Source organism: Haemaphysalis longicornis, unplaced genomic scaffold (genome assembly GCF_048455015.1).
Source record: "Haemaphysalis longicornis isolate Haplotype H1 unplaced genomic scaffold, Haemaphysalis longicornis Haplotype H1 scaffold_12, whole genome shotgun sequence".
NCBI lineage: Eukaryota > Metazoa > Arthropoda > Arachnida > Ixodida > Ixodidae > Haemaphysalis > Haemaphysalis longicornis.
The window spans coordinates 92,070,053-92,097,812 of NW_027526225.1; the positions used below are offsets into that span (position 1 = coordinate 92,070,053).

Consider the following 27,760-nt stretch of genomic DNA (forward strand, 5'->3'; position numbering starts at 1 on the left):
TTATTATTATGATATTTTTATAGGATTTAAAGCTTTTCACTCTGTGTTATTTTTATGTTCGAAACTAAGCCTTCAAACTGCTTCCTGTGATCCAACCTCTACAGCAGACACCATTGCGCAAAACGGCAAAACAAGTGCTGTTGCTTCTGGTTGCGTGCGTTCCTGCAATCTGTAGCGTTTGGAGTTTCAGGCTGCGATCATTCGTGCTCGTCCAAGCGCATTCCTTCGTGATGTGACTTCCTGAGGTAAGTTGTCGACGTAAGCGTGCTAAAATCAGACCTCACTTAAGCTGTTGCTTTCGCTAGTGCTTGACGTGTAAACACGTACCGTTCTGTATCGTCGCCCTTGATGCCAATGCAAACAGATCACCGCGTTCGTTGATCATGTTTTTACTGTTTGTAATGAATGAATTCACGTCTCACTCTCGTCTTAAATGATTTTTTGCTATGCGTCAAACCTTACCAAGCCGCCTGTTTGAGTTGTCACGAAGACGTGCTGCGATTTAACGCAGGTGGAAGCCACGGCGCCGCCGGGTTTGCTTTTCGATCTCTGGCGGCGAAGGCCGAACTGTCGGGGTGGAAGGATGGACTTGGAAGAGCTCACTCCGTACGGCGGCGGTGCCTTGAAGCCGAGTATGGACATGCGGCAGCTGTTCGTCGACAACATTACGGTCGAAGGCGACACGCTGTGGTGAGCACATCGCATGTTGTTGTGGGTGACAGGCTCAAAATGACACTGGTCACTTCTCAGTTGATGGCTCTGATTTGTTGATTGTGTATTGCAGCCTCTGTGTAACTGACCGGTCAGTGTGAGTTGGGTTAACTACATGTCGGTCAGCATTTCGTCACTTCTGAGTTACGTTCGTGTTCGCTGACTGAGCTGCGCAGGGCTGATGACAGCGCGTTTAAGAATAGGCCGTCTCGGTAACTAAAGCGTTGCGTCGCAGAACACGAGGTCTGGGCTGCGATTTCCCGCCACGATGATGTTTTGTTTTATTGTGCGAAAAAAAAAAAAACACCCCCGTGCATGTGTGCAAGATTTGGCGCTTGGTTATTAAATATCCTCAGGTAATCAAAATTAATTTGTAGCCCTCTGCTACGTCGTTCTTTGTGGCCCAGGTTTAGCTTCGGCACGTGAAACCCCAGTTTGATGATGTGAGTATGAAAGCAGTGCAAGAAACGATGGTGCAAAACTCAAACTAGAGCTGCTGTTGTCAGCCAGGTCCAAAAAACCTGTGATTTTTATGTCTGAATGAGTGCTGTTATCATTATAGCAGTAGCAAAAGCCTGACAAGGGCTCGTTTGATTGGACTGTTCTTATGTGTTTCTTCTAGTCACTGTTGTTTAGCGCTTTAATCTTCAGTATTACAGTATCCGACCGATTTTTCGGACCTGGAGGGGAACAAAAAATAGTCCAAATAAGAGCAGTCTGAAAAAATCCACGAGTCTTTACTCCTATGGGACAACTTTCAGTTCCTCGGGAAAGTCCGAAGTATCCAGCAAGTCCGAATTTTTGGAGGCCAAAAGAACGGTCGGATACTGTACAGCAGCTTGTTTTAGTCATTTCAAACCACTTGTTGTCTATCTGTCTTTAGAACAGGAGGCTCAGGTGAATTTTCTCAGCTTGTAGGGTTGTTGCTGTGCATTGGTGTTTCTGTATTTTGCCATCCGTAGCCGAGAGAAAAACACACCAACAGTGATTTCAGGGGACCGAAAAAAAGCTCAAAAGCAGCTGCTCAAGGTCTCACAGGCCACTCAGCTTCACATTTGTACACCCTATCTTGCCTGGTGGTAGCTTCGTTCTGGTATGATTCATCATCATCATCAAACTATCTATGCCCATTGCAGGGCAAAGGCCTCTCGCTAACTGCGAACAATTTATACCTGCAAACTTCTTGATCTCATCTTCTCATCTAACTTTCTGCTGTCCCCTGCCACGCTTGCCTTTTCTGGGGATCCACTCTGCTACCCTTAATGACCAACGGTTATCTTGCCTTCGCATTACATGCCCCGGTACAATTCGTAACGTCACATGTCGTGAAACGTGACCGGTGTGTCTTCTCTAGCCATCTTCTAAAAAGAGCTTTCACGCGCAAATGTAGGAATAATGTATCTAGCTACTTCTGCTGAGGACATGTTGTTGAAAGAACAGACATTAGGTACAAAATATTTTAAGGCAGGTGGTCTCACTTTTACCGGTGGTAAGCTTTGTTTCAGGTGCAAATGTTTTCCTTGATGTGCAGGTGGAGTGAAATGATTTATACCCGGGCTACACGTACATGAAAGATGACATTAAGTGCTTAATGCTTTAGGTTTTAATGCCATTAATTCGCTGCCACACTCAAAAGTTTAATGTCATCTTTGGTTTAAGGAGTTCCGCACAACTCATTCGCCATCACGAACGCGATGAGCACTAAATGAAACCAACAAAACTCTCAGCACTACAGTGTTGACGTGGAAATGTAGCTGAACTTCGAAATAGGACGATTTTTTGTGCACTCGTGGGGGCGCAGTTCTTAAGAAGATGAGGTTCGTTAAAACAGCCGCAGAAGGCAAAACATCGTGTTACTGGTCGTTTTAAAATTTTTTGGATTTGGCTACTGCTGGCAAGCGACGGCAGCGGCTGAAGCCGCTTTTAGAAACGGCTCTCAACATTTTTTAGAAAAAACTTTTTCTCATGACGTTTTCTTTCACAAAAAACATTCTTGACCCTTGTAAGACGTTTTTCTCTTTGTTAAGAACTTCTAAAATAAGAGTGCATTTCTCTTTTTCGTCAGTATCACTGTCATGCCTAACACAGTCATGCCTTTGCGTTTTTGCATGTAGCATGGCCCGCCCAAATAATGTCATTCGGTATCTTAAGGCCTTAAACAGTTAATGTCATTTTGCGTGTACGTGTTTCACGGGCAGTGAAAGCACGAGAGGTATTGGCTCTATTTACTTCTAGCACATGCATGCTGCCGCATGACAGCTGCCGGCACAAATCAGGAATTATTTGTGCAAATGGCTACGCTTCTCATTGGGACATTGACAGCACTGAGGAGCAGTAAGCTGGATGCAGGGCTCAATATGTCCGCTCTGGGCAGTTTGTGACATGCTCATTTTTACCACAAATGAGAAGTGGAAAGGGGGAAAGCCAGCTTTATTTATTTATTTCCACACAGGAAAGGCATTAATCGACCAGATTTAGGGGAAATCCCAAGGTGGAGTAAGTTTATGCGAAGGAAAGTTTGACATCCACCTCAGTGCAGCCGTACGGCTACAAAGGAAAGCTTTACAGCTTTCTCATAAACTTCGCAGTTGAAGAAAAATTCGTCCTGGTCCAGGATTCGAACCCGGGACCACTGCTTAACCGGAGCAGCTGCTCTACCGACTGAGCTAACCAGGAGGCTAGTCGTTTGTAGCGCGAGAGCGAATTGATCAACAACTCGAAGTGATGGACAGGTATTAAGCTGTATAGCTTTTCTTTGTAGCTGTACAACTGCACTGACGTGGATGTCAAATTTTTCTTTGCAGAAACTTACTCCACCTTGGGGATTTCCCCTAAATCTGGTTGATTAACACCTGTCCATCCTTTCGAGTTGTTGATCAATTCGCTCTCGCGCTACAAACTGCTAGCCTCCTGGCTCAGTTAGTAGAGCGGCTGCTCTGGTTAAGCGGTGGTCCCGGGTTCGAATCTTGGACCAAGACGAATTTTTCTTCAACTGCGAAGTTTCTAAAAAAGCTGTACAGCTTTCCTTTGCAGCCGTATGGCTGCACTGAGGTGGATGTCAAACTTTCCTTCGCAGGCGAGGCATTGTTCCTTATTGAACAGAAGCTGAACAAACTACCAGAAATGTGACCTTTCAGTGAAAGCAAATGGTTATTTATTTATTACAAGAGGGGTGGGCATACATGTGGTGTCATCGCGAAACATTATGGCCCCTCCGTTTGCATTGAGTGTCCTTTTAAAAGAGCCAAAAAAGCACTTGTCCTGTCTCCTTTCTTGTGTACCGTCTTTGGTTTTTGTGCTAAACATATTTAAGAATCATGAACCAACTAGCCCCCCAACAAGTTTTGTTAAATTAAAGAAAATACAAGTTTGGTTTATTGGAATTACTGCTCTATCCCGATAACAATGGCACCAATTTTGCTGCGGACTTAAAACAAACAATTGAGATAGTAAAGAAAACAGGTGAAGCAATGGCGACTCCACAGCCACTTACTGGCTTGTCACGAATTTTTGTTTGTGTGATCGGCATTTGCCGACCTAAGCCACCACCAAGAAACATGATGGAATTAAAATTTCGCAAAAAAAAAAAAAAAAACAGGACGAACAGAAGAAGACACACCACACAACACTGTGTGGTGTTTTCTTCTGTTCTTCTGTTCATCCTGTCCTAGGAAACATGATGGAAATAAAGTTGTGCTAAAAGGACAGGACGAACAGAAGAAGACACCACACAGCACTGTGTGGTGTGTCTTCTTCTGTTCGTCCTGTCCTTTTAGCACAACTTTATTTCCATCATGTCAGACCACCTAGCCCTCCAGAGTGCTTTGACAAGAAACATGACGGGGCCTCCATTTGTAGTGGTGGAGCCCCTAGTTCTGTTTGATCGTATCATTTAAATGCTGACGTGCTGTTAACCAAGTGATAACTATGTTTCTGTTTATTACGTCACTACTTCGATATTATGTCGGTGTAGCTGGAAATTTTTAAGTTTTTTGGGATTTCTTGCATTTTTTTTTTTTGTTTTAGAAGACATCTTTCTTTGCTGGCATGAACCTGAGTGAGTTACCAAAGGCTCTTATCAGTACAAAAAACTGCACGTCAAAGACACGACTAGGACAAAGGGGACAGGATGGGCACAGTTTAGTCTTGTCTTTGACGCACAGTGCCGGAAGATGAGATCAAGAAGTTTGCGGGGATAAATTGGTCGCTGTTAGCACAGGACCGGAATAATTGGAGATCCATGGGAGAGGCCTTTGCCCTGCAGGGGGCTATAGATGGGGTGGTGATGATAATGGTGATTTCCTTCATATTGAGCGAATTCGTATATTGTCACGAAGCCAAAGATGACACAGCTGTCTTGAAGGGAAAACAAGTTTATTGGAGCGAACTTGTGCTCCCCTAACAACTCAAAGAATACAGTGGCGGCAAAGCAGCAGTCAGCAAAGTGACGTGCGCAGGCAAGTGTCGGTGAATTGAATACCGCGACGTCTGCTCTGCAGGCATTTGTCTTTGGGCGCGGGTGTTTCTCGAACCGTCGAATTACATCCAGAACACTGGAGATCAAAGAAGATTGTTCTGGGCCGGCGGCAATAGTTCGAAACACTCTCCCTATCAAAAGAGATAACACGTGCGGCGTAAAACATAAAGAACGGAACTTGCGCTTCACTTGGCTTATGGATAGCACAGATAACACAGCCAGGTGCAGCCGGTTGGCAAAAACAAAACATAAACAAATCCAATGCATGGTTCACAGCAATGTTGTCTTCATGGCCCGTCGGTGTCTCTCAGCTACGACGCAGAGAGCGAGGGCGGCCCGGGCCTGTACGTCGGGGTGGAGCCGGCGAGGCCGTCGCGGGCCTACTTCGAGGTGGAGCTGATCGGCCTGGGCCTGGCCGACCTGCTGCTGGGCTTCCTGTGCCCCAGCAGCAGCGGCACCCAGTGCTGGGACCCCGCACTGGCACTCGCCTGCTGCGTCAGCCAGGGAAGGCAAGTCCTCCTCCTGAGCCAAGTTGCGGGACGTTTGCGTTTCGAGGGGCGAGCTGTTGGGCGGATATTCTGGTAGGTGAGTTCGGGAGACCGGGGGCTGTGGCTGGAAAAGAATGGCGAGGTCGGGATGATGACTCTAGGCCTTGTTATAAGGGGACCATGCAGACAAAACACAAGTTTGGTTCATTCAAAAGATTGCCTCGTTAGAATCGTACTGTCACCACTTTTAACGTAAACTTTGCTCAAATAAACTATATAAGTAGGAAAACTGGGAACAGGCATGGGACCCACTAGCTCATTTTCCACAACAGAACCTATGATGTATGCCGAGCTGTGCGATTGGCTGAGGTCGGCTAAAGCAAACGCAAATTAGGCAGGGCTTATAAGATTGCCCAACGAGCTATTTGCGCTTCAATTTGCGCTCTGGTAGGAACCAGAAAAACAGGCTTTGCCTTCCAAGCCCAAACTTTAAACGGTCGTAACTTAGAATGATACCGTTAGTCTTATTTCACTCCTTGATTTGTGCACAGTTCACTGGTACCTTATTCAGCAGCATCAATCTGGCAGTTTTTTTTTACAAAAGTTGTCAAGAAATCTAATATAAAAATCTGAATAAATTTGAATGTAGTCATTTTGCACACAAACAAATTTCAGATCTGCAATAAGAATGAAAAATTACATCTGTTTCTAATTTTTATCATCATAACTGTAAAAATAAACATTTTCGATCAAAGACCCAAAAGGTTGAAACTTCATCAGACATCAAGTGAAGTGCAGTGCTTTTGCCTCGAGATGTTGCATGCTTGTTTTTTGTTTCCACCAGCAATAATTGTACAACCTTGTGCAGGCTCTCAGAGTGCCAAAGCTATACTCCGAGTGTGGCCTGTAGGCCAGGCGACCGGATTGGCTGTGGCCTCTTCTTTGACACCACGGTGAACTTCGGCAACTGGGGCACCGCGGTCACCTTCTTTGTCACCCACAACGGCAAGGAGGTGAGACTGCCACCAGTGCACCTCTGGGGCGTGCAAGAAGAATGCGTGCCCTCCATTTCTGCGTAAAGGCTGATATACCCCACATGTTCCCCTCTGAATGACATTTCTAAAACCTGTTTTAAACCTGATTTCTCCCTGAAAATCTTGCAAAAGCGAAAAATATTTGTGACGAGAAAACTGGGCTTTAACCTGAGACAATTTTTCTGACCTAGCAGAAGTAAGCAAAACAGATGCATGTAGCTAGGACAAATGTGCACTGCAAAGCAGCTTTGCGAATGCCACGGGGTCACCACGTGCCTGTCAAAAAAGCTCTATCTCGGTGTTTGGGACCGTGAAGCTAGAGAAATTGATTGCTTTTTCTTATGGGCCATATAGGAAAGAAAGAGGAACATTACTGGTTTTAAAGATGAAAAATATTAATTTGCGGATCATTTGGTCACAAAACCTGCAACTGGGGGCCTATGCCAATAGGAAGCGAGGCCTCCTAATCTACGGAGCGTTGACTGGGGCAGCTGCTTCACCGCAACTATGTTATCAGGATGTGAAAAGTGAAGCGTAATGGTGGAGTTGGCCTGATGTCGACAAGGCTTCTTTCCTTCCAAGACTTCCTTCTCCACCTTGTGGTGTCGAGCTGTCTTGGGTCCTGTGAAGGCCATTTGCTTGGCGGCGCAGTTGAAAAGTTTGTTCCGCTGCTTCACCATCGGCGCACGTTCTTCTCGTTGACTCTGAAGTCGTGCTGTGCTTGGAGGTTTGACGTTCTCTTGGCCTCCAAGACTACCTTCCGCTTGAAAGCCACAGTGTAGCGGCACCACTTCGTGGGCGCCATTGTGCCATGAACACGAGCGCTTCACAAGGTCACACGACGTACGCAAGCAATCACAGAACGCTCAGAGCTGGGTTCACAACGTATGGTTCAAACGTTCAAACAGGCAAAATGGAGGGTGCAAACCATAGAGCTCTGAAAACCCATTGAAAACCTGCCAGCTGCATGCCTGTGGCCACGAGATGGCGTTGAGTGTGTAGCGGTGGCAGGAGCACCACGTCCTCGAACCTAAGCTGTCCCCAGACTTTTGGAAACGACTTAAAAAAAAAAAAAGTATCGTCCTAGATTCGAGTAAATACGATAACTACACACCACTTCCATCCCAACTATGGCCTGAGCATTTGTAGCCGCTGGAAACACCATCTCTTCCTTTCCGTCTTCACCACCATCTTTGTCGGAGGCTTTGCTCAACGCTGGCACTGCTTCATGGCGTTGTGATTCCACCACGATTTCTTCCATGGTTTGTGTATCACACGTTGTCATCGTTCATTGCCATAAAACTCCTCAAACGCGAACTCCGCACTGGTGGACCGCAGTTTGTTGTCGTTCACGCACGGCACATCCTCGCCGCTCATGCTGCGCTCGGGCTCGTCAGCTTCTGACAGACATCGGAAACCACACTTTCAGAAACTGTTTCTCCCTGTTTCGCGCATTACGTTCTCCCATGACGCATTTAGATAATGCATTGCATATAGTAGTGACAGTTTTCCATTGCCTTCGGACACATGAGCTTTATGACATTCTTTATGATACGAGTGTCTTAACGGTCGCAACTGGCTTGCCGTGTTCACTGGAAGAAACACGACCTGAAGAGGTGAAGAAGCAAGGCTTCCTTTGGGTGTACCGAGCAATTGTCCACAAACAACAGGCCCTTGCGCGGTTTGCAGCCGATTCTTCCATCGAGGTAGCGCAGGAACAGCTCGAACAAACTACATGTCATCCACACCTTTGTGTTGTTTTTGTAGACACATGGCAGGTGGGTGATGTTTCAGAGACACGGTGGATTCTTTGCCTCGTCAATTCCCCGTGGCCTAATCGTGTTGCTGCCATTGTCGTTGCAGCAGAGCAACACAGTAAGCCTTTCTTTGCTCACTTTTGTGTCATGGCAAGACTCTCCCATCGGGCTCAGTGACTTTGTTGGCTGAACTTCAAAGAAAAGGCCAAGTGTGTCGGTGTTATAAACGTCACATGGGCCATTAGCATTTATAATGACGTGAAGCAGAACGAACCAGTTCTCGATATCAGCTGGATTGGCGCTTGCCGCCTTGTTCACTTGCCGGTAGGAGACGCCATGCCTAGCACGGAAGCGGCTAGTCAACCCATAGGAGGCAGTGAAGTTTTAGATTTTTCGATGCCGAGCATTTCGGCAATTTCCATGGCCTTTTCTTGTAGGATGCTTCTTATCGAAGTTCGCAGACGCTGTTGCCTATTTAAACCACTTCGAAAGTGCTTCCTCCAGTTCCTTGTGCATCTCTCCACAGGCCTGTTTTTTTCTCTGTGCCAAACAGTACTGCATTGGCTTCTGCAGTAGAACCTCGTTGATACATGTAAAAACATCGCGAGGGAGCAATGTACTATCCGGAAAAAAAAACAAATAACGGAATTTTTAGTGTTCACAATCAAGAGCATACTAACCGGGAAATTGTGTGGACGGAGAACGTATCAACGGGGCTCTACTGTATCTCCTTGGGCTTGGACAAGATCGTGTTGAGTTTTGATGCGGGCAGTGCTAGTTCACTTGCCTTTTCACTTGCTAGTTCACTTGCTAGTTCACTTGTCCTTTTCGGGTCCTTGTCGACGACACCTAATATATTCCACTTTTCCTTCAGTGACAAAGGCTTGTGTTTCTTAGATGTCATGACTGCTGAAGCAATGCCTGCACTGCAACAATGAAAATGGCGAAGCAGATGCTTTCCCGTTGACATAAGAAACAAAGGCTACCTTTCCACCTGGTCCACCAGGCAGCATTGCTCCGCGGAAGCTATAAGAAACAATTTGCGGACTTGTCTACCCTTCACGAGGCGGCGCTAGCCACCTTAGCTGTGCAGTGACTTTAAGCGACGCAAGCGGAACAGCGCTCCTAAGCCTCCCGTTTTTTTTATGCCTGCCTGTCAAGCTCGAGCAATGGCGTTTGGCGGGAGGCCATCTGCATGCACCAAAGCTCCGATGCGCGGCCATACGGCTGAACTAGGGGCCCCTATTGCTCCCATTCTAAAGTAAGTGATCTGAAGAGCAATGTTGAACAGGCAACGTTGGCTAAATGCAGCCGTGTTACCACGGGACTCGGGCAAGCCCAGCACTGCAGGAAAGCTGTCACAGTGACCCAGGTGGCCCGATCGCCGCTCAGCGCCTGCCTATTGCGCCACGTGCGCTGAAGTTCGGTCCGCACGCACGTCAGCACGTTTCCTGTTTACCGTAAAATGTATTATTCCGTCGTGGTTGGACAAAATTTAAAACTACTGAGAAATCGTGTTATCCTGGAACTAAGTAACCGAGAAAAAAAAAAAGAGGCATTTTTCATCTTTAGTGTTTACAATTGACAGCATAGTAACCAAGAAATTGTATGAACCGGGAACATATCAACGAGGTTCTACTGTATTGAGTGATTGGCTTTGATATTTGAATGTTTCGATTCGCACACGCCTAGCGTTTTGTTGTCCCTGTGGGCTGTTTTTTATGCCAAAGTCCATTTTTGAGCTCCAAAGGCCAGTTTTGCTGCCCAAAAGTACTGTTTTTGGCTGCTACAAAATCCTATTTCGGTGCTCCAAAAACGGCTCCTACATGATTATCACCCATCAAGTCACTGGGAACAGACCTGTCATCATCGTTCCCTGTGTTCTCCCCATTTTTTACCAGATAATGTCCACGTTGAATACCACAGCAGATAAAATGACTGAACAGAAACTTGGCCGAGCGAAGCAGTGAAAGTGAACTCAGAAACGCGCGCGACGCCCAATGATGATGGCCGTTCTAGCATGCACCGAACGGAGGGCTAATCGCGCTTCAGCATCTATTTCTGGCTCCGTTTGTGCATCTTCTTTTTTCTGCCGTTCATGCATTTGTGAATGAATGAAGATAATGAACGACCGTAACCGGAAAGAGGATCGCTCGGCCGATCTAATGGTGCCAAAATGGCTGCCCCCGGTGTCACCGTTGCGTATATACAGTGCTCCGAAAATTGCTGTTTTTTTTTTTTGTTTTTTTTTTCGCCCTTTTGCCCTGATATTTGGTCACCGCGGCTGCCAAGGGTATTTTTTTATGCCACTTTGCGATGGTTCTTGGCGGAAAAACTTTGCAAACGCACAGGATAGAAAACATAGAAGCCATATATGTGACTTTCAAAAAAACAATGTTTTGGTCATTTTCTTCAAAGTTGAAAGCCGCGTCCCCCCTAAATAACCCTAAGCTTTTGTTGTGTTCTTCTGTCGTGTGCAGGTGGGTCGTTCCAGCTCGTTTGTGTCAGGACGCCTGCACCCGGCCGTGGTGCTGCGTGACTCGGGGCAGCAGGTGCGCATCCTGGGCGACGGCCGGCCCTCGTCTTCGGCCATCGAAGACGCCTTCATGTGCGTCGACTCAAACGAGGAGGAGTGGCTTCGTCTGCATGACGTGCACCTCAACGGCCCCGTGAGTGGCCCCGCCATTTTGGTCAAGGCACGGGAGGGCTGTATTTGGGGACCTTTAAAAAATGACAATAACTCATGTAGCATGTCGCTCCACCGAGGCGCCGGAGCTGAATGTCAATGTGCACTTGTTTCGAAAAGAGATTGCGCTGGATGCGTGGCATCATCTGCCGTTTCTCATCCGGTTTGTTAGTCGTTGCTGCAGTAGTTTGTGAGCTATGAGCAGATTGAGTCTGGAAAAAAAAGAAAGAAAAAGAAAAGTCACGAAACAACTAGTGTCGCGTTCAAAATACAGTAAAATACCACTTGAACGAATGTCATTTAAAACGAACTATTCAGTTGTACGAACTTTTTCAAATACCCCACTGAACCGCCATTGAACCCAATGCAAACGCCCTTCATTTTAACGAAATCCAGTGCTGTGAGCATTTCAGTTCTATGAACATGTTCCATGGCACCATCCTACGTCTCGCAGGTTACGTTGATCACTTCAACAAGTGCCACACGCACTTTTTGTAACACAGTTCTTGTTGAGAACCGCGTTTTATTACCGCGCGACTATGAGGGGCCCCATTTTAACTTTGAACTGCATTGGCTGCCTAGATAATCTTGTAGCCAGCCGAAGTCATAGCCATAGCCACAGCTACATCTTTAGCCCTACAACCACCACAGCCACAAAGAGGAGGCATTCACGTGCTGGTTAATCATGAGTACCAAATGAAAACGCCTTTGCGTAGGATGTTTTGCGTAGGCTCATAGTTCATGAGAGCTCAAGACCAAGAAGCAAGAATAAGATAGGAGGCGAAACTAGGCTCCCTAGCGTGGCCAGATAATGTCACAAGCGCTCGTCATAGGTTAAGCTAGCGGCATCTGCTGCGGGTGAAGAAACTGCGTGGCTGCCGCAATCGGCATTTCTCTGCTCTGCCCCGCAATAAGTGCGGCCGCTATCACTTCGTCCATCAGGTGCCGCCACCCTCTCCTTCGCCGTCGCAGTTACGAGGCTTTGCACTCCGCCTTGGTTTTCATTGTGACATTATCTGGTCGCTCTCCCGCGCTTGCCACAATGGGCCGTTTTGCCTCCTATATGTTCTTGCTCCGTGGCTCAGACAGTGATTCAATTCATGACCACTGCACAAGGACGCGGGTTCGATTCCTGTCCGCGGCGGCAGCTTTTCGGAAAGATTGAAAGATGTTTTAAGGCCAGGAGGCATTTCTGTTGTAACTGCTGTCGTTACTCCTATCATAATTCAGGATTCTGTCGTAACTACTGAACGCATCAGGAACCTGACAGCGAACGTGTTTTGCAGGTCCTAGAGTACTCTGGCCGTGGCGCCAGCATCGTGGACGTCGGGTTGGCCCAGACGCGGTCTCCTCTCAACACCACCAGCCACTACTACGAACTGGAGATTCTCGACCCCGGCGAGAAGTGCTGCATTGCCATTGGTCTAGCTCACAAGGTACTTGTCTCGCGTTTACCCGAGCTTGGTTGTAGACCAGCTTTTTGCGACTTGGACGACAACCTTACCTGTTCTACGAACATGCAGGACTATCCGAGGCATAGGCATCCCGGCTGGAATGAAGGCTCTATTGCTTACCATGCAGGTGAGGGTGGTAGAAAGGTTTGCCCTGTGAACTAACAGATTATGTTTTTGAGTAAGTTGGTCTCTGGGATGGAACATACTGTATTTACTCGCATAATGATCGCACTCGCGTAATGATCGCACCCCTGAAGTTCGTCGTCAAAATACGATTTTTTTTATTTTCCGCGCAACGATCGCACCCTAAGCTTGCCGCAGCAATATGTCGTATGTGTGTCAAGTCTAGCTGATGATGACGGTCTTGCTTAGCTATCTTTCCTCCTTTTTCAAAGTGGACATGGCTACGCTATTGCCACAGACTTTCCAATATTAGCGATATCAGCTAGCACGAGTTTATTATTGGTGAGGAAGAAACTCTCACTAAATGCACATAATGTACTCACAAAACTAAGAAAAAAATTGTGCTGAGCTTGCTGCGTAAGCACCCGTTTCTGCAGTTTTGATGTCCTGCACTGTGACAGCAGCAGCCACTTATTGGTCGACCCATTCTCACCTCGCAGCAAACTCGTTCCGGCGCATTCCGTAATTTATGAAAACACTGCATTTGGCGTCACATTGCAACGCGGCTGGCGGTGGTCCGTGGGGTATTTATTATGTTTTTATATATTATGTTTATTATGTTCAGGAGACCTATGGTAAAAATTCTGACCTGCAACTTGCTTGCGTTTTTCGCGCTGACTTTTTTCGCGAAAAGTTTACCGTGTGCAATGAACGCACCCCTAAATTTGCATCATATTTTCGGATAAAAAGTGCGATCATTACACGAGTAAATACGGTATTACAGCACAAAGGTTGACCGAAGACTTAGAAGGCTTGCAGGACAAGCGCTGGCTCTCAATTGTCACAACAATTGCGCAAAACCATTCAAAGCAGTGTACCAAACAAAGCTCATGCTGTGTTGTGCACTTTAATAGAGGTGTTTTTTTTTTTTTCGTGTATTTCGTGCACTTATACTGAGGATTTGTTGAGAAGGTGAACTGTGTGAAATGGGTGAAATTGGTAGCTCTATTCCCTTTTGCACCTGTGCATACTTGCGGGATATAACGTGAATTATCCGTCATATAAAGAACTGAGAGTCAACGCTTGTCTTGCGTGCCTTCTAATTCTTTGTCAACCTTTGCGCTGTAATGGGTCTCACATGTGTGAACTAGAGTCTGCTTTCTTGTTTCTTGACTACTTTGGGGACGTTAAGTATCCACAAGCTCTGTTGGGGGAAGTTTTGATGCCTTAAAACGATTCGTTCAGTATACAATTGGGTCCTGTTATTAATCCGCCATGAAGTTAAACTTTGCAACAATAAGTTCCCTTGTCACAACATTACGTTGGATCTTGTGTCATGTGTGCACTTTGTGGGACGACAAAAAATTTGGTCATATCAAGAAGTAGAATTAAACAAGACTGAAATCGGGATATGTGGATTTTTAAAAACGTTGACTGGCACACCAAATTTGGCAAGAATTGTGCCGAAAATTTTAGTAGCGGAAGTTGGAATAATCAAATTTGTCTGCGTGATATCTGCATTCCTCGTCATCTTCATCCATTGAATTACGCGGTCGGTATCGGATGACGGTGTTGCATTGCTTGATTGTTTGGTTTCTGTTTATCTTGCCACCTAAAATGACCTAGCCAACCCATATTGTCAATGTTGACCTGTCTTTTCGCGTTTGTGCTCTCTCCTCTTCACAGATGACGGCAAGGTTTTTGTAGGAAATGAAGTTGGATCCAAGTTTGGACCCAAGTGCCAAAAAGGTCAGGGTTTTTGTGCCTTTATTTTTAATTACGGTATTGCGGTGCCTTTGCTACTCCATTGTTGTTAGGTGAATGCCCTTTAAGTTTGCCCCTATTGAATCCAACTCATCGAAAAGCCTTGAAAAATACCGTATTTTCACGCGTATAACCTGCGCCAAAAGTGTGAAAATTTCAGTGGCAAAGTAGGGTGCAGTTATATGCGGGTTTTTTTCCTTTAGTGTAGCTTCACGGCAATGCGTGTTGTGCCGTGAAGATGACCCTGTGTACAACAGATAGGAGTCTGCGGCTCAAGTGGTAGCTCTAGCAACAGCAGTGACGCTGAGTAAATTGTGACTTTTGTCTTGCAGTCAGTGTTTTCTACGTGCTAAATATACGCTTTTTCTATCTGCATAGTATGCGATGTGTTGCTTGAGCAATAGCTCTGGTGCAGCCTTTTCTTTATCAAATGAGCAGGCAATACACGAGGATTTTTTTTTCTTGTCCGGCGGGCTGAAAGTGGGGGTGTGGGTTATATGCAAGGGCGGGTTATACGCGCGAAAATACAGTACACAACCTCACCAGCCAACCCTTTAGGTGCCAAGAAGAGACGGCGTTATCAGCTCTTTAAATTCAACAGTTTTGGTCCAAAAATGCAGACGAATTGAAATAAAGCTTTCCCTTTCCGCAACTGCTCACAGGGGGCGTTCTTGTACGCAGGGGACATCATGGGATGTGGAATTCTCTTTCCCCGTGAATACGAGGAGCCCAGCGACCTCGTCGACAATGACTGTGGCCGGCTGTGGCCTGCTGTGGAGGATGACGACGATGACGAGTACTGGCGAGACGAGGTGCGGGCTGTTGTCGGCATGTTCGTGCAGGTGCGGTACCGATTCTTCTTCCATCCCCAAGCATTGCAGCTGTCATCTTCTCTTCTACAGCTCGCTAAGGTGATCTGATTGCCCCGTAAGTGGGAGCACTGGTTTTACGACAAATTCTTTTAATTTTCAAGTAAACTTTGTGAAACTTGTCAGTCTTGCTGCTTCTTCCCCACTGATTTAGAGCATGCCATTATTTTTTTAGTAAGTCAATTAGTTCGCAAGATAATTAGAGATGATTAGCCATTTTTGGTCAAACAATAGACAAAACAGTGATGGCCATAAAACTGTAACCTTTATATTTTCCAATACTATGAACCCTGTTGAGTGCAATAAAAGAATCTGTTTTTTGATGCACCGCTTGGAACTAATTTTACAGCTCATTAAACTTTGGTGGCACCAGTGGCAAGGAGCCATTTCGAATGCCCATTTCGAACACCAAAGGTTAAGGAGCTGTAAAATTAGTTCCAAGTGGTGCATCAAAAAACAGATTCTCTTATTGCACTCAACAGGGTTCATAGTTATTAGAAAATTAGATTTATTATATTACAGTTTTGTGACCAACACTGTTTTGTCTATTGTTCCTCCAGAACTGGCTAATTACCTCTAATTATCTGGGGGGAACTAATTGACCAAATGAAAAATAATGGCATATTTGAAATCAGTGGGAAAGAAAAACAGCCAGACTGATAAGTTTGACAAAGTTTACTTGAAAAATAAAAGAAGTTGTTTTTAAGACCAGTGTCCCCCCTTAAAGGCCAACTGCACTCAAATTTTCGACAGCGTAAAAATAATGTCACCTAACAGTTCATATAAAAAGGGTGCGAAATGCAAAATCCTGCGCTTCAAACATCAACGCGCGCGACTCAAACGGCTCGCGACATTCGCGTTTTCGAAACCGAAACTGAATAGAAAAGGCGGCCATAGCGGCGGCCGGACGTGACGTACGTGAGGGAACGGAAGCGACCGCGCCAGAGCCGGCGGCCGCTCAGAGCCGCCTTCAAATGCGCGTGGTAGCGCCGCGTTTCGCTTTTTTATTTCCACAGAAGAACTTCCACTAACGTTTGGCCATGATAATGGAGTTGGGCGCAATTCCGGGATCCCGTTGCTATCAATCGAGATGAAGTAGACCGACCGACAGTAATTTTTTTTCCATCATAATAACTGCCGGAATAGCAATTTTTGGCATTGCAAGTAGAAAACGGACCCTGATTTACAAAGCTATTTGCTCGTATACGATATCGAAAAGCAGCTTTTATTATAGCCGACCCCTCGGCTATCACGTCGCCCTCTCTGAAGGGAACAAATCGCACGCGGGCGGAGATAAATCACTATTTACACTATACATTACATGCAAACAGCTTCGTGAATATCGGCCCAGTATTTTTTCCCCTGTGTGCACATCGAGAATCGAATTATAAAAGGATCTGAAACTATAAGCCCGCCTCCAGAGCTAAATGACGCACTAAAACGCGAAAACACTTCCTATCTACCGCTGTTTTCTACTTTAACCAGATACAGGTACTGTTGAAAACGTTTTACTTTCAAATAAACTAAATCTAACGCTCAAAGTAAATACTTCACTTGGGAATCGAACAAAAATATAATCTATTGTTTAGGAGAGGAGCAGTTTAGTTTTCGCACTTCCCAAATACGACGGCCAATATTTGTGCGCGTGTATTTGTTACTACGAGAAAGGCTGATTTTGGTTCACTTAGCTAGGGAGACAAAAGTCGCACAAATGTTTAAGCCGCGTGTACACGAACTCTATTTGGGTCGTAAAACTTTTGGAAATGTCTAAAGGATAGAGGTGGCGTTGGGCCAGCCCAAATGAGGCCAATATTGAACGTGGAAGTGCAAGTGGTCAATAATTTATAATATATCTTTTTTGTTCTGTGGTAAATGCAATAGGAATGACAAATGTAAGGCAAGTGCTCCCTTCGCGCTATTTTTTTCTTTGAGTAAAAATATTATTTTCAAGTAAAAATAGTTTTGCTAACTCCAACACATTCGCAAGCGCCGTAATAGGTTTAGGCTTCTAATCATTTTTTTTTTGCATTGAGAAAAATGGGGGATATTACTGCCTATGCGGTTAGTTTAAACATTTGATGGCGACGCCGGTACAGCGCGCTGGTGTAGCAGAGAAACCCCGGGCGAACGCATCCCTGCGCCCGGCGGAGCGCCCTGCAAGTCGCCGGAGAAGCGCGAGCTTCACAGGACAGGTTCCCCAACCTCCGTCACAGGCCGCTCGGAACTTGTTACGGCGACTCTCCGCCACGTGCAAACGTCGTCTGCTCGGAGGTACTTTGAACGGCGGTACCTAGCGCTCTCTGTGATTACGAAGCTAAGGATTTCGCCATGGTGATTTTAAGAGCATAGACTACTTATTTGTACAAAAAAAATTTTGAGTGCAGTTGGCCTTTAACTCTTTCGCTACCGCCGGAAAATTGACTAATTTTAGGGGTCCAAGAAAACATTTTTTTTTCCTGCTAAAAAATTGGTTAGGCACTAATTGCAGGAACACAAAATGCAGATTATTTAATGGCCTTTCCAATAACACCAGTTTTTTAAAGGTTTTTATATATAATAGTTGTAAAAAAAATATCAAAATCAAAATTTTTGTCAAGTTGTCGAAAAAAATGATAAAAAAGGTGTTGTGTATATAAAACCACCAGTAGTAGAAAAAAATTAGAATATAAATTTTGTAGGAAAACATTTCAAAAACACTCCCTAGAAAAAATGTCGACTTGCGCGGAACAGTTTGTCAGATATAAAAAAAAATGTTAGCATGCACGGTGCTCGTGTCATGCAGTGAAGCCCAACCTCCAATTCAAAATGTGCAATTTCGGGTGGTTTCCTGGGATAAATCTGGCGGTTTGTCATTATCAGAGGCACCAATTTGCCCCCACATAACGTAAGAACATCTTGTCAATGGCTGACTTTGCATTTACAGCGAGCACAATATTTGGGACAAGCACGCGATGCGGAAAAAAACATGCATGAAGTTGGAAACGGAACGCCGTGACTGATGCTTGTTGTCGTTCACGGTCAGTTATCTCTCAAAACATAAAGCTGAGCTTTATTATCATCTTCTTACTCGCAATTGTAGCCTTGCTCGCAAAAATGAGGTACGATGAGCTAGAATCGTGCCCTGCGATCTTTGGCCGAGTAGCAGTTGCGCGATGAAAAAGATCAGCACAACGAGCCTCCTCTATTGCAGCACCACCTAACATTTTTCAAATGAAACAGTACAAAAACTTATCAGAGACTCCGTCCGAATAGACAGTTCAACCAAGCAGCAACATTAGACACCTGGATATACCCTCGCATGGAAACGAAACTGGAAGGCGAACAGCTGGCAGTGTAAGGCCGGTTTGAAGCGCTATCCTCAGCGGAACAGATATCTGGCGACTGGGTGTGATTTTTTGACTTGCATCTGAAGTTCTTATCGCAGAAATCGGGTTAGGGTGGGGGGAAATCAGGAGCGGCGTGCTTTGTTCGAGGATCAGTCGCGGACGCTCCAGGCGCCATGGCAGGTAGCCTTGAAGTTGGGTAACTGCGTAGTAGCGCTAAATATGAATTTCGTGATGCAGAAACAAAACCAAAACTGTTGTAAACTGTTTGCGAATGGTCCTGGGGTAAGTAGAACTACCACAGTACTTAGAACAACTTGCGCGAAGGCAATAAAACTGCCTAAAATCATAAAGTAGCTTAGCAACCAGGCACTGCTTGACATTTTCAGCCGATTTCTGGGATTATTACTGTCAGAGTGCGAACCTGACGATCGAAAATCGTTTGCTGGTTCACCATTCATGCCCTGATAGCAAAAAACAAACGCTGGTGCAGAGTAATTACGAGTGGCACGCATTCTTCGCTGGTAGCAGTGACGCGCAATGACCACGTCCCTTTTCCACACCCAGGTGATTCAAACGCAAGTCAAAAATCACGTTTTCGTTGCAAAAATGAAAACAAAACTGATTTTGAAAGGCCATTTTCTGATCTAACTCCAAACAGCTTTACTTGTTCGAGCAACGCCTGGAACGCTATGAAAACACGCTCCCAAAAGTATCGATCAAATCGATCGATTTTGATAGGCGCGGTAGCGAAAGAGTTAAAGCCATGTGCTTCATTGAAGAGAATTGAGCATGAGTCCCGAGTTCTGGGGCACGCAGGGAAGGAAGGGACGGTGGAATTGCGACTGTGCGTTTTTCTCAACAGCATTTGTGCACCCGAGGCTTTCGAAATAGGCACTGGAAGCGTGCCACGCAGCTCGCATGCATGGGAAAAAACGGGCCCAAACTCCGAATTCCTCCCCAAGAGGAGCAAGTGCACAACGGAAGCTTCAACGGGTGCACCGCTTCCTGTGATTCGGTGGCTGGGATGTAGAAGAGTTGTGCGAGGTGAAACGGGGGGTGATTGCTGCGAGAGTCGCATCACCCAATTTTGAGTGCTTATTGCTAGCCTTGTGGCAGCTGTAAGCTTCTTTCATAGAATGGCTTGCCAAGCTTCTGATTGTCTTGGGAGCTGCTCCTGCCTATGCAGCTTGTTTGCTAATGCAGAGAGAGAGAAAAATATTATTAAAATGAATAACAGAGAGATGTTGGCCTGGCGGTACAAGCTCTGGCCACTTACCGCGTGTGGCGGACGGGTAGGAAAGCTGTGTTGACGAATGACGTGGTGAGGGAGAGATAACGCACCCGACTGTGTGCCAAGTGTGCAGAAGTTAACTGTATTTTTTAAAGTCATGCTGGCCAGTAGCTATAGGTGGCTTCTTGTATTGTTTATTTATCCACATTTGAGCTGGTATACAGGGTGTTTCACCTAACTTTAGCCAGAGTTTAAAAATATGTCGATGCACTCTAAGACCACGCAGCCAAATGCATGTTGCTCACTTTTGTATGTAGTTTCTCAGGCTAGCTTTTGTATTTTGCCTAATTAGATAATTAGTCAATTTTAATTAGCCAACTTTCGTACCAACGAAGCTAGTCACAAAATTCCAATTAAAAAGTTGCAGAGCGGTTTTCAGAATGTCCGAATAAACAGTTTTGGTCTTTCTATCGATTAAGTATTACACAGCAATGAATGGCACGTTAAGTATGGCACAGCGACGTAGGCATTGGCTGTGCCATTTTCGATGTGGTTCTCTCGCGACAGATCGTCAAGCGCTTATCGATAAGCAGGTGCAGTGGTTATTGCTTGTCCTGGTGGAATCAACAGGTTTGTCACCTGCCGACACTTTTTAAGCGGCTGTGCACCTATGATTGTACGTGGAACGTTTGGGAGCACTGTAATCATGACATGCAAGCAGGCATGTCACTTGGTGGTTTTTTTTTTGTATTGTATTTTGCGGGTACTTCAATAAGCGGAAAAATGCTAATACTTGTTTATTCGGATGTTTCGAAAACCGCTCTGCAACTTTCTAATTGGGATTTTTTGCCTAGCTTCGATGTTGGTACGAAAGTTGGCTAATTAAAATTGACCAATTATCTGATTAAGCAAAATACAAAAAATAGCCTGAGAAACTACATACAAAAGTGAGCAGCATGCATTTGGTTGCGTCGTCTTAGAGTCCATTGACATATTTTTAAACTCTGGCTAAAGTTCGGTGAAACACCCTATACGCCTCGAGCTTCGCGATCGCTGCGCAGCCTGCCGCCGCTTCTCCGCGGCGTTGACGGGATTTGCACCGCGTGGCTGATAGGGGTTCGTGCATTGTTTTGGTTCTGTTTCGCTTCTTTTCGCCTTTCAGCGCCCTAAAAACTTATTATGGTGACGTCTATAGGCAAAGAGTACGTATAGGTCACTTAAAAAGCAGCTGTGTCTTCGTAGACTACGCGATCGCCTGCAAGAGCTACCCGGGAGGCGGTTCTGCGCGCTTCGTCGCCGCTCTTCCGGGCTTCGGCTACGGCAGCAATATCACCCATGTCATCTCCAAAACATCAAGCACAAATGAATTCTACGGTCGCCTCGTTTAGACCTGATACTGGCACAATGAGAGGTTGGCTTCATTTTGCAGCGTGGACAACCAATGCGGCTTCATTTCGAATATGTACGTCGCAGAAAAATGTGTTTCGGGGATGTGATTACCTAATCCCGGAAAATAACTAATGCTTGTTCTAACAATATAAACCATGCGAAAATGTTAAGTAAATTTCAAGCCTCTGCGTCGTTAAATATGTGCCCACACACGCCGTATGGCAAGAATCAAGGCAAGTTAATGAAACCACGGGGGAAAAAATGCTGTGCAATAATAGCTCTTACAGAAATAAAAAAAAAAACAGTGCAGCTTCTGATATGCTAAAGACGTTCGTCGAAACGTAACGCAGGTAGGGTTCACTAGACCAACTATACGCGAAATGCACTGCTTTTTCGCCATACATCGGTGGGGAGGAGGGGAGGGGGACGCTGTGTACAAATGTGGAGGGGCATCAAGCAATGAACGGTTTAGTAATCCCACACACAAATCTCGCGTTCACTTTCCTTTTGTTTTTCTACTTCAGCGAAGAGCTGTTCATACGGCGGACGCATTTCTGGAAGTATACAGGGTACGCTGTTCAACAATTAAGCGATGATTGATTGATTGTAGGATTTAACACGCCGACGCAGCGCAGGCGATGAGGCGCGCCGTAGTGGAGGGCTCCGGATTAATTTTGACCACCTGGGAATCTTTATCGTGCGCCGAAATCTCGTACACACGGGCGTTTTTGCTTTTCGCCTCCATCAGAAAAGCGGCCGCCGCGGCCGGGAATCGAACCCGCGACCTCGTGCTCAGCAGCGCAACGCCTTAGCCACTGAGCCACCGCGGCGGGTCATTAAGCGATGAAAGGTGTCGTTGGAAGAGTGTGGTATGTGATAAGGCCCTCTGATTTCAGTTTCTGCTTTATTCTGCAGGCTCCCTGTGCCATATGACGATATGTCGAAGAAGCATTTAGTCGCGGACGCGGATTATATTCTAAGCCCGTCTCCGAGCTGCGCGCAAAGGATATATGTAGCAGATGAATGTTTGCGGGCGCTCACCTCACGACAAGATGACTCTGTCGTGTGCTGATCCCGGAGTATAATTATGCATTGTCCATCGTACTTTTGTTGAATATTCCCGAAATTTACACAGACTGGCTTGTAAATGGTGGTGATCAATATCTGAGGTATAATATTGGCAAACGTAACTGGCGCGCTGTCAGGTATGAGTGCTCCGCTGATTATGTAAGTGCACAAAACCTATTTAAATCGTAGTGTATAGCCGTAGCATAAACATCTGAGGAACCTGCGGTTATGGAGACACAGCTAGTAAATTCAGGTCAGTGTAACTACAATCGGCTCCATCATACGCCGGTTCCGCGACGCTGGCCTGTGGCACACACCTGGCGCTCATACAGACAAAATATACCACACTAAGGTCGCGTCAGGAACATGTCGGTAGTACATGTGTCATCCGGAGTTCCCCAGGGTTCGGTCCTGGGGCCACTTTTGTTCTTATTGTATGTAAATGATCTGCCTAATTATATATCCACAAACATTGGCCTATATGCTGACGATTGCGTGTTATACAATGTAATTAACAAGAATGATGATCATATTTTATTAAATGATTCTTTTGCTCAATTTTGCAGGTGGTGCCAGACATGGCAAATGAATATTAACTTTACAAAAACAGTCACTTTATCTTTCAGTACACGCAATTCCGTTTCTTTGTTTAATTATTCTTTCAACGGCTCTTCCCTACAGCGGGTGAATGAATATAAGTACCTGGGCGTCATCTTCACGCCTACCTTGTCTTGGTCAAGGTACATTGATTATACATGCAACAAAGCTCTAAAAAAGTTAGGCTACCTAAACCGTACATTGCGGGAAGCTCCACTCGAAACGAAATTAATAACATATAAAACGCTCATCCGACCCATCTTAGAATATGCCTGTACCATCTGGAATCCTTATAAAGTATCTGAAATTAACACACTCCAATCTGTTCAGAAAAATTCCATTCGTTTTATTTTTCGCCGCTTCGATTGGAGCTTTTCGCCGTCATCCCACCTTGCTACACTAGAATTACAACCGCTGTCGGAGCGCCGTGAACGGGGATGTCTTAAATTTTTACATATTCTTACGAATACTCCGCGCTACTCATTACAGAACAGCTATTTGTCGCCCGATAAACTTAAATCTACTAGAAATAGCCACAAACTCAACCTTGCAACTTTTCATCCACGAACTAATCTATTTAAGTACAGCTTCTTCCCGCGAACAATTGAAAAATGGAATCTACTACCAGGTGAAATTAGGTCATTGCCTTTGGAAAAATTTCTTCAGAATTTAAATTGATTGCGTTATGTCAGTTTTGCATAATTTCAATGTCTTGCTGTACTTATTATCTATTATGTCTATACTTTATGAATAAGTGAATTTCAATGTGTTGTGTTTTTATCTGTGTTATTCTGTGCAGAAAATTGTTTTGCATTCTATGTACCAACCCACTCCTGCGATAGCCCAATTGGGCTGCAGTATGTATAAATAAATAAATAAATAAATAAACAAATAAATAAATTTGCACTCTCGTAAGCGCACCCCATTTGCGAACAGAATGACTGCTCCACATAAACATTGGATTTCAAACGCCCGCAACCGGTAAATCTCAGTCGTGAACGTGCCGCAAAAGCAGCGGCGGCACTGGGGAGCGGGGCGCGGACTCCCGCGGCTGCTTTCGAAACGGGCCACTAGGGGGATTTCAGTGGCACCCCTACAGGCTGCGCTCGAGGCGTATATACAGTGTGTTGCGACGATAACTGGAACACTTTAAAAATTTTTGCTGAACGATCGGCCGCTCTGTTCGCGCTCAAACTTCACACAAAGGTCGCATTTTGTGGTATATTTTGTTTGACACCGGGAACAACAACGGTAGTTACCTGTTTATTCTGAAAATAAATAAAAACGATTTTCGCCTATGGGAAAATGGCGGCGATTTGGACGTGCGAGCCCGAAAACCGGGTTTTCTGATCGTCTGTTAGCTCATTTCTAGGTGCATTTTCTGATCGTCTGCTGCACCATTTGGCTCCGTACGTGAATCCCAAACATGCGTTTCACTCTGCAGGTGGTTCCGTCGTTCCAACATCAACTTGCGCTGGCTCGCATGTCCAAATCAGCGGCCATTTTCCCATAGGCGAAAATCGTTTTTATTTATTTTCAGAATAAACAGGTAAGTACCGTTGTTGTTCCCGGTGTCAAACAAAATAGACCACAAAATGCGACCTTTGTGTGAAGTTTGAGCGCGAACAGAGCGGCGGATCGCTCAGGAAAAATTTTTAAAGTGTTCCAGTTATCGTCGCAACACCCTGTATATGTGGTTGGCTGCTCTTTGGTGTCCCCCAAGGCGGCGTCTTATCCCCGCCCCTTTTCTAATGTAAATGAGCCGTGCTGGTTCTCTTGTGTCCGCACTAGCCCGTTTCCAACAAAAGCATCTTTTCACCTTTTTTCTTTTATCTCCTCATTTACCCAGGTGTACTTCACGCTGAACGGCGTCACGGTTGGTCGGCGGCAGGTGGCAATGCCAGTGGGCGGTCTCTACCCGACAGTGGGCATGTTGAGTCGCCGGGAAAAAGTCAAAGTGGACTTGCACCCTCTCACGGGCTGAAGACCTGCTGCAAGAGACCTACAGAGTGTGTGTGTGTGTGCCTGCGTGTGCGTGTGTGAGAGGAATGGTCAAGGCAGTTCGCAGCCTTTGGTGACCACGAGGTGAACAGTTCAAAACACAAAAACGTGCTTTGAAAAAGCGTGCTGCACCTGGTACGCTCTTTTTTGAGTCGGAGAACGATTTGCAGTTCCGTGGTTGTAAACGGCTTGGAGGACATGACATGGTCACTTGACTTTCAACTCACTTGTCAGGAGTTAAAAAGTCAGCTGGAAGTCGGATTGTATCGTCTACCTCCATCCGGGCATCTGTCGTATTGTTTATCCCCCTCCCCTGTGTAGAAAGAACCCACAATATTAGAAAGCTCCGAGCAGTTGGTTTTTCATCGACTGACCCGCATCGGCAGGGCTGACATTCCTGTGCGAAAGAGTACTTGGTGACGACAGCCGGGCAAATAGATGCAGACTTGCCTTTGTTGACATTCTTCGTGCATTGTCGACAGTTGAGGTCGCTGACATATAGTCAAAGCACAATTTAGTCATTATCTTCCGGGTACCTTTTTTTTTTTTTTTTTGATCCCCTAGTCGTCTATTCTATGCATAGATGTACAGCCTGCTTTTAAAGGTTTGAAAAGCAACGTTCTTGCCCCTTATTCTAGCACTGTCATTATGTAAAGTAGCCAATCCCTAGCTGTGCCCAGTGCAAAAGCCCAAGGAACACAACAAGGTTGGCATTCGCTATGCTGGCTTGCTGGTAACAATTACCGGCTGCAGAAGCATCGGGTGGAGTTCAGAACAGTTCAAGGGCCTTATGCGATGACAGTTTCGGTAATGCGAAAAGAATGTTGATCACGCCAGCTTCCTACATTTACTCATCAAGCCGGCCTGAGCAGTGGTTTTTAAACTTTAAAAGCAGGATGTTCTAGTTCAGGTATTCATCTCTTTAGCAAAATGTCTGTCAAGTTGGGTGACCTATGTGCAAGGCTAGCCATGCCACCACTGTACATAATTGGAGCTCTGAATATCTGCTTGCCATGCTCTCTTAGAAGCAGTAGTGCGCGCTCATTCTGTCGGTGGGTGCTGCTATTTTGGTCCGATTGCATCCACATGGGTGTGTGGGTGGCCACTGTGCTGGCGGGTAACCTGCTGGGTGATAATCCGTCGATTGATTTTGATCAGCTGATCTGTTTAATGTGGTGTGCCGTCCCTACATCTTTTGCATTGTGGCTCGATCAGCTTAGAACTGATCAGATGTTGTGAATTTCAAATTTTGAAAAGCCTGTTTGCTTATTTGCTCCGATTCTGTCCAAAATTGTGCACACTGTCGTTACAAGCTTAGTCACTTTATCACTGTGCATTCGTTTTGGTGTTTAACTTGCAATGCCTAGGTATGCAGTGGAAGAATTGTGGAACACCTGATTGCTGCCTTGCTAGGACTAGTTTTGCTATGACAACAGATGTCCTGTTACGGCAGTGGCATGTTGTGAATGGCAGTGTTTTTTTTTTTCTTCAGTATTTCACGTTTTGCGCCCAGAGGTGGATATGGTTTGCTGCAATCACACGTGCCTTTTGTAGCTCTGTATGCGGGGTGAACCAATTTTTTTTTCTTCAAATTTTTTAGTGTTGTCTGCGCCAGGTTACTGCAATGCTGATAGTTCAGCAGGCAGGTAGCACTATCTGCTTTTATACGCAGTAACCAGTCTGCTTCACCAATTCTGTGAAGCAGTTCAGTTTTACAATTCAAAGTCATTTATAAAAAATAGCATCACTTAAATTAAAAAAAAAAAAAAGATGACAGGCTGGCAGGACAGAGGTTCTTCAGCTCTTGAGGGAACAAAAAAGTCTGTCCATACTTGTATAAATCATATTGACAGGTGCTCAATATCGAAGGCAGTCAGAAGCACCCATTTGCAATCTCCTATCTGTGCACCTCACAGGGGAAGATTGTTAAAACACTGACTCAACTAAGCATATTGAAAGAAAAAAAAAAGTGAACGAGCCATTATAATCGCTGTATCGGTGGCAATCGTTACTTTGCTCAGTCCTTGCCATTAACTATTTTCCTTGGAGCTTATGTGCACGAAACTTGCTTTGCACTTCTACTCGGTAGTCGCAGCTCTAAGTGAACTTTCTGCCGTCCCCACACTGAGTTAAACTGCACTAAAATAGTTAAGTAGATGGGTGTTTAGTTGGGCAGTTTTGTGAAACACTGTAGAACAATGCAATCTGTGATAAGCCCGCTGCGTTTTCAGATGTTCAGCGTGCAACATTAAATATCGCCACATTGAAACGTGTGGACATGAAACACCGAGATTTTAAATACAAGTCAGTTGTCTGATGTTACCAGGCATGTCTCTGAATCGGAGCAGAGGTACCTTAAGAGCAGTGCAAAGTTCACTGTCGCATAATTAGCTTGTAAGATAGCGCTGAATCGTGTGTGTGCCTTGGAACTGGAATATTGAAGCATTTGTTTTGTTGCCAAAAAGTGCGGTGGTACCTTTTTAATCGAACCTTGTCAGAAATGCCGAGTGTTCTGGTAAGGGGCACATTGGTATCAGCAGCAGCAGAGTGGTCGGCGAATGATGCTGTTAGCTGTAGAGATAAGCCGCTGTTTTTCTGCCATATTTTCTTATTAAAGGTAGCCCAATTCCTGCTGTTAAATATGTGTCACTTCTCTTTGTGTCGGTCATGGTTCAACAGCCAAGACCTAGGATCGCAGCAGCTTAGTGTGGACAGGTTTGCTGCGAACTTTGTATTGTTGGTCTCAAGGCCATGTTTCAGTGCACAGAGTCACGGAAACGGCTGT

The 27,760-nt window shown here is 45.4% G+C and overlaps 1 protein-coding gene across 1 annotated transcript; it reads left to right on the forward strand.

The window, feature by feature from the left end:
- The first annotated feature begins 98 nt into the window (after positions 1–98).
- Positions 99–27,615, forward strand: LOC144163026 (SPRY domain-containing protein 3-like). Its single transcript, XM_077693807.1, has 10 exons — positions 99–245; positions 512–690; positions 5,500–5,697; positions 6,545–6,689; positions 10,948–11,136; positions 12,440–12,589; positions 12,677–12,734; positions 14,417–14,479; positions 15,176–15,336; positions 24,824–27,615. Exons 2-10 carry the CDS (start codon positions 584–586, stop codon positions 24,956–24,958), a joined length of 1,206 nt encoding a protein of 401 aa, XP_077549933.1. The 5' UTR covers positions 99–245; positions 512–583; the 3' UTR covers positions 24,959–27,615.
- The last annotated feature ends 145 nt before the right edge of the window (positions 27,616–27,760 follow it).